General features: G+C 43.2%; 1 protein-coding gene across 1 annotated transcript in view; it reads left to right on the top strand.

Annotated features, from left to right (window-relative positions):
* Positions 1 to 12,527, top strand: part of ISX (intestine specific homeobox) — a 38,459-nt gene that overhangs the window by 20,849 nt on the left and 5,083 nt on the right. Inside the window, exon 3 of the mRNA XM_034757958.1 lies at positions 10,210 to 10,361. Within this exon, the coding sequence (XP_034613849.1) occupies positions 10,210 to 10,361 (152 nt within the window). The remainder of the gene's footprint in view (positions 1 to 10,209; positions 10,362 to 12,527) is intronic.

Genomic DNA, 12,527 nt, shown 5'->3' with positions numbered 1-12,527 from the left:
CAAGAGTTTTAGCCTATAATCAGGCAAGAACAGAGGCTACATAACAAGTTAATGACAGAATCAAAGTTCAGAGGAGGAAGCAGGGACCCTGACTGAGACAGCAATGTAAGCAAGTGTGCCCGATGTGTAAAGGTTCCCAAGTGCAAGTAATAACAACTAGCAAGAACAAGGTAGTGAAAGATCTGTCTGAGACCCCCAATAATAGCTCTCATCCCTGTGTGAACAGTGTGTTTCCTACAGAGCTGGCTGAACAGTGTCAAAACCTGTTCGCCAAACTGGAAACCATTATTTGATTTGGCCTGTTGTTATTGGCCTGTCACTTTATTAGCCATTGTTTGTGAGCATCCTCAGAACTAACATTTGACTTACACAGATGTTCACAGAAAGCAAAGTTCAAGCCAGTAGCTGATATTTATTGAAGCAAGAAAGGAAATTATTGATATAACAAACCCAAATTCTCTCTGGCTGGAAGCAGTTTACAACCATTCTGGTCATCCAATTGGGGCACAGAAACAATACCATGTGACGGAGGCAACCAGTCACAAAGCTCAGGTAATGACGTCCAACTGTGGACTGAATACTCGCTCCAAGAATTTCACAAACAATCCAGTGCTCCAGCGTGTCTGTAGGAATTAGTGGCACCACAACCTCTTTGCAGCCAAGCCAAGAGAGCAGAGATGAGGGCTAAAGTCATCACAGGCTAGATTCTGATGTTAGGCACAGCGCTGAGCAAAAGAGTGCTGTGTGATTTGCTACTCCCAAGAGTAGCCCCGGGAGGCACTGTGAGTCAGAGTCCCCTCTGAGTTACAACTCCTCCCCTGACTCCTCTTTTCCCCCTGGTGGTAGTTACTTACAGCTGGCCTATACCAGCAGCACACTGTGGCACTCCTACGGTGGTTAGCCAATAAGGAGGTGAAGCCAACCCTCCATCCACTGTTCTACCCACCTGTTCCAGGGAAGAACTAAAAAGGCACATAGCCCTACTCATCTCAGAACCTGAGGTCTGGGTTGCTGTGTTGTGGGGTAAGAGGAGTTCCTACTCCCTTGCATAGGTGCATAGTCCCAAGTCACAACCTAGCCCCAAGTAAATTGTTTGCAATGAATAATTTGGCCAACTCTAATTTCTTAGGACCCATGTGATCAGCAGTTTTGCCAGGTGACCTCGGGCAAGTCTCTTCACATCTCTGTCCCTCCAAATCCCATATCAGGGACAGATACCAAATCCCAAAACAGGGCTCATGATACTAATTGCCTTTGTAAAGCTCTTAGAGATCTACAGAGGAGAAGCTCTGTATGAGAGTCAGTTATTATTATTTAGTGCTGTTTTGCTGATTTTGAAGGAAGGAAGCGGAGATGTGAAGTGAGTGGTTTTTCCGTCTAGCACATTATCGCATGCCCCTGCGTGCATTTATATACATACACACACATATATATCTTTATGGCAGGTGTTTGGTGGACAGCACTTGAAATCGCTCCTCTGTCTAAATAAACAGAACCCAGCCGTCAACAAACTCCGGTAAAAAAAGTTCTCTAACCGTTCCTCAAGTTTCTGTGACTTCTCCGAAACAAAGCTGCCGCGATTTTGCCCAAAGCAAACAGGCTATCAATTATCATTAAAATTCTTGATGGTAATTGATTTGATCACTTTAGTCTTCAAAAGTCCCCACCGCCACCGCCCCCCGCCATTGCTTTTTGCTGCAGTGGCAGCTCAGCAAGACCTGTTCCAAAACATGGTCCACATTTAATGGTCTCTCATTAGGGGGGAAAAATGCTCATTATTCTGCTTGCCTAAAGATGTGTCTGACCTTGTATTTTTAGCTTCCCTGCTCACACAGCTTAGGGGCCCCACCTATCAGTTTTTCAGCCACATTATCTGGTAATTAAGCATTGTGTTCAGTGCCAGGGTGAAGGCAACTTTATCCAGAGTGATTTGGATGGAGGGAAGGGAAATCAAACCTTTAAAAGCCCCTGTATACTGCTGCTCCATTTCTGCAATGCCTCAACAGATAGCAGCAGGATGCTAAATGCTACGCTTCACTAGCAGAAGGCTCTACCAAGAGCAATTTGTACATACCCAATTAGAATCAGTCTCCCTGCTTTAGCCGGTCCCTTTTAATAAGGGGTAAGGAACCACTTTAATAATAAAGATTAGCCATGCTGCCGTATGTCTACCTAAAAACCGCAGCACAAGCTCTTTGAAATCAGTAAGCAGTCTCTTTAAGTCAGAGGTGAGCCCCCACAGACATCTCTCCATACCCAGACAGACAAATTCGGTTTTAACGCCGTCAGTGAAGCACAACATAATAACTGACTCTTTTAAAGAAGAGTGATCACTTCCACCCTGGTGTTGGCTGACACTAACCAAGTGTCACCATGAAAAACATCATTGAAAGTGACCTGAAGTACCAGCCTGGAAGTCCTGTAATCAAAACAGATTAAAAAGAGAGAGGAAGTCTTTTTTAAAGGATTTAAAAAACAACGACAGTGATGCCCAGTATGAAATCTCTTTTCTAAGACACCAGACATCCAGCCAGCTCAGGAACACAGAGAAAAATTGGTTCAAAATAACTATAACTAAACCCACCCCTTCTTTTATAACTATTTCCAAACATACTGTCACAAAGCAGGGCGAGTACTGGGCCCTGATCCTTTTGTACCCTAAGGCCTCTTTACAGTAGGCAGTATAAAGGGATCATTTATATGTCGGCTGTGTCTACTGGTGTGGACAGCGCAATGTCAGCAGGAAACGCTCTCCCGTCGACATAACTACCGCCGCTCGTTGGGGGTGGTTTAATTATTCTGACAGGGGAACTCTCTCCCCTCAGCATAGAGCAGCTACATAGGAGATCTTACAGAGTGCCTGGAAACCCTTCCATGGCTCTCACAGCATAAATGAGATTTAAAAGTAGAATGAAGTAAAGGGGCCTTAGTGTAACTGAGACTCAGGCCCTTTGAGTTGTGAGCAGGACTATCCTAAAGGTACTGGTGTCCTAGGGAAGGAATTTTTGGGTGGCCTCTTTCCACTTTCCCTTGGCCTAGTGGTTTGGGGCGAAGCTTTAGATGTGAAATATCTTGATTTTAGTAAGGCTTTTGTCACAGTCCCATACGATGTTTTCACAGGCAAACTAAGGAAATGTGGTCTAGATGAAACTACATAAGGTGGGTGCACAACTTGTTGAAAGACCATACTCAAAGAGCAGTTATGAATGGTTTGCTGTAAAACGAGAGATATGTGTATCTGGTAGGGTCTCACAAGGGTCTGTCGTGGGTCCAGTATCATTCAATATTTTCATTAATGACTTGGATAATGGAGTGGAGAGTAGTACATTTATAAAGCTTGCAGATCACACCAAGCTGAGAGGGATTGCAAGTGTAACCCACACACCTTCTGGGTGTGGTGTTCTGTCCCATCTAGTGGCACTGAGACCACTTAGAGAGAATTAAATGAGATTGCTCTACAGGCTTAGCTAAGAGCCAGTTGGCTTTTAGCTCATGCTGTAGAGGCTCGTGCACTAAGCTCTAGAGGTCTCCTGTCGTTGGTGTTACACAAGCACTTTGGAGGGCAGGATTAAAATTCAAAAGGACCCTTGACAAATTAGAGAATTGCTCTGAAATCAACAAGATGAAATTCAATCAAGACAAAGTACTACAGTTAGGAAGGAAAAAAACAAATGTAAACTACAAAATGGAGGCCTGTTCAAATATGTTAAGGGCTGTTATAAAGAGGACAATGATCAATTGTTCTCTGTGTCCTCTGAAGATAGGTCAAGAAATAATCTGGTTAATCAGCAGCAAGGGAGATTTAGGTTAGCTATTAGTAAAGGCTTTCTAACTGAAAGCATAGTTAAACTCTGAAGTAGGCTTCCAAGGGAGATTGCGGAGTCTCCAGCCTTGGAAGTTTTTAACAACAGGTAGGACAAATGCTTGTCAGGGATGGTCTAGGTTAACTTGGTACTGCCTCAGCACAGGGGGATGGACTTGTTGACCTCTCGAGGTCCCTTCTAGCCCTGCATTTCAGTGATTCTATATCAGCAGAGATGAAGTGGGAATCGGGATCTAAATTTCCACAAAGTTCCTCTGATGTTCTGATTTTATCCCAAATCCAATTATAAATAAACGATCAGATCCTCAGCTAAGGAAATGTGGTCTAGTTGAAACTACATAAGGTGGGTGCTGGTGTGTTCTCATTTATTTTAATTCAACTACATTGATTTACCCTAGTTCATGACCTGGCCCTTTCAATGTTAACCATATGTTCATTTAAAGACAGCTATGTCTCTGCAGCATCTCCGAATGCTGACATAGCTAGCTGCCTGCGTTTTGTGGGGTTGGTTTCAGCAGACGATGAATCTGTGACTGAACGCCTTTCACAGGACACACTGCCAACTTGAATATCACTGGCTTCCAGGGGCACCCCCAGACATTTTTCACATGGTATGAATCATGCTCACTTTAACTTAGCATGGAGTTTACCCATATGCCTTCTTATCTTACACTAGGCAAAACCCTAGCAAACCCCCCTCAGGTCTGCCCCCTTCAGGTCTCCCCGCCACCCCTCTCCCGGCCGGCTCCCCTGTGTGGGCACTCATCACAGCTCCCCATATTTGTAGCAGGTCTTGATGCTGTGGCTGAGTGAGTTCTGCAGGTGGAGCAGAGAGGACACAGGCTGCTGGAAGCAGGAAAAGGCCAGGCAGGCCCTTGTGGGAGCCTGGTGCAGGAGCCAGCAACATGGTAGCAGAAGCAGGAAGCAGCACTGGCCCCCTGACTGCCCACTCAGGTTTGGCTCTGTGGCCCTCCACCATGACTGGGGGTGTTGGGGGCAAATTTGAGTGAGTGGCTTTGCGACCTGGCACATGGGGGGGGCACCACACTGGTCAATTTTGATCCCACCGCCCCGCATCATGATGGAGGGCAATGGGGCCAAACCTGAGTGGGTAGTGGGGTGGCCAGTGCTGCTGCTCCTCACCACTGCCATTGGTCTGGCTCCTGCACCAGTACCTGAACCACACCAGTCAGAACTCCGTTTGGGCCACCTCCATGAATTGGGCTGCAGGCCCATTAGGTTTCCTGTGCCCCACTCTGGCCCTGCCAGTGGAAAACACCCTGCATAACATGCACAGGGCTGCAGATGCCACTGCAAGCTTTTACATATAGAAATAGCTCAAGAAAACTCATATGTATTCTTATTTCCCCAGAGACTTTGGAAACAAATTTGTAAAGCCAATGTTACACTTCCAAAATGTTCTGTCTTATATCTTCGTCCCACATTCTTTATTAGACTAATTTTGAATTCTGTTGTTTGCCATGGGCTCTCTAAGCTAAGGTCCCAAGGCAAAAAAAAAAAAAAAAACTATCGAAACTACAGTCAGAGAAAGTTTCATCTTGCGGGGGAGAATGCTAATGTACAGTCCCAGATTTTTTTTAAAATAGATCTTGTTTGAAAACATAAATAAAATGACTGATTAGACTTAATTAAAAATGCAGTCTTCTAGCTCTCCTAGTGGCAAAGTCCTTGATTAGTTCACGGCATTCTATTTCGCCAGCAATTTCATTTCCAGTTGAAATCAAAGCCTGTCCACTCATTCTCTACGTGATCCATAGTTGACCTCAGGTTATTTTATTTTATTTAATTTGATGAGTTTCAGCTTTGAGAAACTGCTCTCAGCCCAAGTGACACTCCCAGGCACTGTGTGTATGTTCCCCTGCACAATACACACATTGGGAAACAGTTTGCCAAGCCCTTTCAAGAGGGATACCAGAATGGAGGATTAGGGCTGTTAGAATAATGCTGGAAATATTTTTTTCAGCTCATCACAAAGCCCAACATCATTTATTTCAGAGGAATAAATATGACACCACAAGCTCAAGCGAGCCTTCTGTTTCTGAAGGACATGCTGCTCCTGGACACTTCACCATCTGCTGATGTGACCGAGACCATTGAAATGGACACTGCGGGGGAGCACTTTCATTTGCTCAAATGTTGGCATTGTTTGAGAATACTGAAACATCCCAGGCAGTGGGACAGATCCTCAGCTAGTCTAAACTGACATAGCTCCACTAATTTGGAAAAACCGATTTCCACCAGCTCTGGATATGGCCCAACGTTCTCCAGATCATTCCCATTCCCACATTTTCCTTTTCCTGTGAATGAAACCTTAAGTTCCAACCAATCTTATAGATTCTGGAACAGTACTGACCTCTATAGCTGATCCTCCTCTGTAGGCTTGGCATTGTTTCCCTGGATGTTTTTGAGAAGTTCATGTAGCTGCCTGATTCCTGTGTCCGGATCAGCAGATGAACGCCTATCCACTTAACTCTGCACCAAATGCCATGCTAGACAGCCACAGTACTCAGCACCTGGAAGTTTTTTAAGCTGACATCCAGGACTAGAGGCTCCATGCTTCACCAGTTCCAGTTTCTTGTCATAATGTTACTGACCCAAGTGTGTGTGAACATATTATCCTTTAAGGGGCAGTTTACAGAGCGGAAACATAATAGAAGGCCTATTGCTACTATGGTCAGCTAATATGGCCATTCTTTTTTTCGCTCAAGTAGTAGAGGCTTGTGGTTTGGGGACTGAAGGTTCTAGCCCTGGTTCCACATTATGGGGTATAAGTGATGACCGTGATGTCTATGCATAAGCTGTTTAAGCAAGGACTATCATTTACTATATGTTTTAATGGTGCCTAGCATTGTGGGGCTCTGACCTGGCTGTTGTTTAGGTGTTATCACAATGTAAATGTTAAATGACAATATCAGTATAGCATGTGGATTCATTACAGAGTGAGAAAGCATCACTGGCTTGGCAGAATATTGCGAATACCGTAGACCTTGCTTTTCTGCTGTATTTCACATGAGGGTTTGATGGCCGGCCACACTTATGGAGTTGTGTTGTGAAAATCCTCCAATGAGAATCCAAGAACTAAGTTCAAACTGGGACATCCACATGGAACATAAAGTGCCTAGAGATTCCTATTCTCAGCACCAAACGCCCATATTTTTTCCCTCTTCGTGATGGAACTATTGCTGTTATATCCCTTTTGGCAACTATTTTCCATAGAGACTCCAAGCTGATTCAACGCTATAATCAGGGCTTCTGGGAGATCTTGACTACTGCTACCTGCAACATATGTGCACAAAAGTGTTTCCCATTTCAGATCACTGCTCTAATAATGTCAAGAAGACTCGGTGTAAATGACATTTGCTCCTTGGGGCTAGTGTCAGGGATGCAGTCTAATGAATGGTGGCTTGATATGCTAGTGAAAAGTCCAATAGTTTGGATTTAATTCTTTGAGACGGGAGCTGTATTAGTTCATTCTGAATGAGATGCAGAGCTCATGACAACTGATGCTTCTCACATATATTCTTGCATAACTGGATCCATTTTTAAAGTACCTGAGATGTGCCAAAAAAGCTGCCATGTTTCAAGTGGAATAATTCACTTACCAGTCTCCGAGAACTATATCCCATTAGCCTTTCAAAAATCCCCTTATATCCTATTAGCCTTTCAAAAATCCCCTTATATCCCATTAGCCTTTCTGCCAGGGTATGGTCTCAGAACTGATTACTCATTGGTTTTCTATGTCAGCATGGTGACAAGGCAGTAGACAGGATTCCAGTTCAGACCATTTCTGTGCAAATTTTATTCTGTAGCCCAGAGAGCAATTATGTTCGTTAGGAAGCTGTGTCACATCTTTCCAAATGTTTTAGCCCCAAAGAGGTAAGTTTTATTTTAACAGTCAAATCTTCAACCAAAGCAGAAAAGGTAACTGTTTTTGAGAGAATGCAGTAGCCCTCTCCAGATAACTTTTCCCATTAGGAAGGGTTTGCTTATAATTAAATTGGCAGTTGTCACCAGACCATGGAAGATCAAAAGCTACTATTCAGATAGGTTGTTTTCTCCAGCAACATGCATTATACCAGTGCTCTCACTGCAGTCACCTCAGGTCAGAATAGCAAGATCATCATAGTCACTCATGAGATTAGAAATGGTATGTTCTTATCATGCTTCAATTTTTCAAGTTCAGAAAGAAAACATGAATCGCAATATTTGTTAGTCTCTAAGGTGCCACAAATACTCCTGTTCTTTTTGCAAATACTAGGGGTGTATCTTCTCAAGCGGATCCATCAACAGCATCCTATTTAGGTGGAGAATTCTCCATTTCTGAACCACAAGTCCAACTGCACATACTGCAAATCAGCTGGCTCAAAACTGACTGCTGCAGACCCCTGCTCCTGCTGCCACTGCTCTGTGCAGGGCTTGCCTCCTTGTGTCACGTTAGAGTAAGCCTGAGGGTTACTCTAACTTACGCTGCAAACAAACACTTCCTGCGGCTGTTATGCAGGCTTTAAGACCACTTTGTGCTGGCAGTTTGGCACATAGTTGTCACACCATAACAGAGTATCTGACCATGTAATTTGGCATTTGACCATGAGTCTGACTGACCATTACAATGTCTAGAACCAGATAAGGGTGTGTTCTGCAGAACTGTTCACTACATGGCTTTCTGCAAGGTAGCTTTAAAAATGCAGCGAACACCCTGCTCATTATTAGTTGCAAGACTTCTAGTTAGTGGTATATAATGATGAAAGAATGGTATAGAGCAGGGTAGGCAACCTATGGCACACGTGACGCCTTTGGCATGCGAGCTGATTTTCAGTGGCACTCACACTGCCCGGGTCCTGGCCACCAGTCCGGGGGGCTCTGCATTTTAATTTAATTTTAAATGAAGCTTCTTTAAACATTTTAAAAACCTTATTTACTTTATATACACCAATAGTTTAGTTATATATTATAGACTTATAGAAAGAGACCTTCTAAAAATGTTTAAATGTATTACTGGCATGTGAAACCTTAAATTAGAGTAAATAAATGAAGACTCGGCACACCACTTCTGAAAGGTTGCCGACCCCTGGTGTAGAGAGAGCAGGAACAAGTGATCCAAGCTGAAGGGGCCTGCTTGCACCGCCAAAAGGAGATCATACGTAGACTCTGTACAGAATTCTGCTCTTACTGGTGTAAATAAGGAGTGATCCCATTGAACTCAATGGAGTTACACTGGTGTAAAACTAGTATAAAGTCAGAATCAAGCCAAGTGGCCATCTACGTGACCTGTAACTTCTAAAAACATACAAACATGCGTACAATTGAGCTTGTAAGACAAATATTCCAACTGGTGGTTATTATTATTATTTATCATAAGTATTGCAATAGCACCTAGAGGCCAGAGCCCCATTGGGTTAGGTACTGTACAAAAACATAATAGATGGTCCCTGCCCAAAATAGCTTAATCTAAGTTTAAAAACAAGTGGCAACAGGAAGATACATCAGACAAACCGAGGGAGCACAAATTAACAAAGAAACATGCTAAGCAGTAGACACAGTGGTCACAGCAGCCTCATTGTGTGCAGTGGTTTTGTGTAGTAGGCAGAGGAACTAAGCTGAGACCAGCAAAAAAACTTCACTCATGACCTTAAAATAAGATTTAAACACAGTTCACCAAAGGCAAACAGCTACTGCATTTGTGCATTGTGCCACTTTTCTTCAGCCTGACTCAAGATCTCCTGGACAACAGAAAGAACAGGAGTACTTGTGGCCCCTTAGAGACTAACAAATTTTTTGAGCAGTTTGTTAGTCTCTAAGGTGCCACAAGTACTCCTGTTCTTTTTGCAGATACAGACTAACACAGCTGCTACTTTGAAAACTGGTCAACAGAGAAATTAATTTAAGTCAAGGGAGAACTTTGAATGTTTGTTTAAAATTAAACAAGTAGGGGAACTTGTATGCTCAGACTCCCTTAATGGGAGTATTCTATTTTCAGAGCAGAAAGCCATAGATAATTACAGCAAGGTGAGTCTGACTGGTAAATTTAGGGTTGGAAGACCATCTGGGTAACAGAGAGATTGTGATTGGGTTTTATGATGGGCACAAGGACAGGTGAAAAGGATGCTGCATGAATGAATCATTCAGTCATTTTACATCAATATATACTACAAGCATGTTATAGACTTGAGCGTTATGTGATATAGATGGTTATAAGCACATTATTAGAAAGTAGTGTAGAGATGGTTATAAACAACCCGTTGGACTCTGTAACAGCTGATTAACCATTTTAAAACATCTATAGTCATAATTTATTAACCCTTTATAAACTATTTATAAATGTACCCTTATAATACAGCGTGACTGATCTTTCACTGCTTGTACAGATGAGAGGAAAGGGAAGCGGAGAATCCGGACGACATTCACAGCAGAGCAGCTCCAAGAGCTAGAGAAGATTTTCCAGGTCACTCACTATCCCGACATTCACATCCGCAACCAACTGGCAGCAAAGATCAATCTCCCCGAAGCCAGGGTCCAGGTATAGTCTGTGCCCCTAAAATGACAGATGCATCACACCAATCCAAACACACACACGCTGCAGCCATACCTTCTAGTGAAGGTACATTTATAAATTGTCTATTATTAATAATTATTATTATTATTCCTGGCTCTTATATAGTACTTTTTCATCTTTAGATTTCAAAATGCTTTACAATGGAGCTCAATATCATTATCCCCATTTTACAGATGGGAGGGAAAAGTATCTTTCACCCTTGATGGGATTAACCAAATGGTTAATAAATAACAGATGTAATAAGCAGCATATCACAGACATAAGTAATGTGTTATAAATGTCAATAAGCAACCTGCTGAACTCTATAACAACTGACTGGCCACTTATTAAAATATCTACTAATCATTTATCAATCCTTTACAAACTCTTTATGTACATTCAATATGAAGTGTGACCCACATGCCTGTTCCGCACTATCTCAAAAATTAGCCCAAATGGAAACATAGTCTGTTACCTTTGGTAGTTCTCTGTTTGATACCATATGTGGTAGACCCATGGGCCACATTCACGGGGCATAAATCAGCATATCTTCGCTGGGCTTTAATGGAATTACGCTGATTAATGCCAGCTGAGGATCTGATGCCATAACCTTACTGCATATGAGATCTATTACATTTGAAAGATATTAGCATGCAGCAGATTTGGACGCTGTTTACAAGACACTAGAGGGGAATGCCACGTACTTTATAACTGAAACGTGCTTAGCCCAATTCTATATGGAAATCTTCCATCTGCAGGGCTAATCTACTCACAAGATGCTGGTTCTGGGCTCTCTCTCCTACTCTGTGGGAAGGGTTTCCATACTACGAGGCATCCGTGTAAATGAATCCCAGTATAATACATGACATTTAACACAGAGGACAGTTTATATGACTGGGACTGATTTTCAACTAGCTATCATTTTATTGCCTAATATTTCGATGACAAGAAGGCATTCGAATGGAACAGCCACCATACAGACATCGGCAGGGACAGTTTACTCACAATGCCCTACCGGTATATAAAGCACAAGAAGGGGGGCTATTTAGTGTCTGCTGTAGACCACCAAATCACACTGGAGAATAGGATGACCCACTGCTGAAGTACCTATCTAGAATGTGTAGGGAAACAGCTGCATTATCATGGAGTACTTCAATCTGAGTGGCATATAATGGAGCTCTCATGCTGCCAACACTAAAACATTCTTAGAATTTCTAATAATTATAGATGACATTTTCCTAACTCAAGCACTGTTGCACTTGCATCCATTATTTAAATGAGATTATAAGTTTGGTTGATAACAGTAACAGTATTGATGTGATATGCTTAGACTTCCGGAAGGTATTTGATTTGGCATTGCACAACATTTTTATTAAGATACTCGAATGATGTAAAATCAACATGGCACCTATTATATGGATTAAAAGCTGGCTAATTGACAGGTCTAAAAATGTAATTGTAAATGAGGAATCATCTCTGAGCTGGTGTTTCACGTGGCGCCCTGCAGGGTCCTGCGCTATTTATCATTTTTATCAATGACCCAAAAAGAAAACTTAAAATCCTTGCTGATAAAGTTGCAGATGACAAAATGATCAGGGGAGTAGTAAATACTGAAGAGGACAGGTCACTGATACAGAGCGATTTGGATCACTTGGTAAACTGGCTGCAAGCAAACAATATGTGTTTTAATACAGCTAAATATAAATGTATACATCTAGAAACAAAGAATATAGGCCAGGGGTGGGCAAACTTTTTGGCCTCAGGGCCACATTGGGGTATGGAAATTGTATGGCGGGCCATGAATGCTCATAAAATTGGGGATAGGGGTGCGGGAAGGGGTGAGGGCTCCAGCTGGGGGTGCCGGTTCTGGGGTGGGACCAGAAATGAGGAGTTCAGGGTGCAGGATGGGGCTCCAGGTTGGAGTGCAGGGGGGTGGGGTGAGGGCTCTGGGGCGAGGCTGGGGATGAGGGGTTTGGAGTACTGGAGGGGGCTCCAGGCTGGGACCGAAGGGTTCAGAGGGCAGGAGGGGGATCAGGGATGGGGCAGGCTGTTGGGGCACAAGGGGATGGGGTGAGGGCTTTGGCTGGGGTTGCGGGCTCTGGGGTGGGACCAGGTATGAGGGGTTTAGGGTACAAGAGGGGGTTTCGAGGG

This window comes from Trachemys scripta, chromosome 1, assembly GCF_013100865.1.
Source record: "Trachemys scripta elegans isolate TJP31775 chromosome 1, CAS_Tse_1.0, whole genome shotgun sequence".
NCBI classification, from domain to species: domain Eukaryota; kingdom Metazoa; phylum Chordata; order Testudines; family Emydidae; genus Trachemys; species Trachemys scripta.
This window is presented reverse-complemented; position numbering and strand designations above follow the sequence as displayed.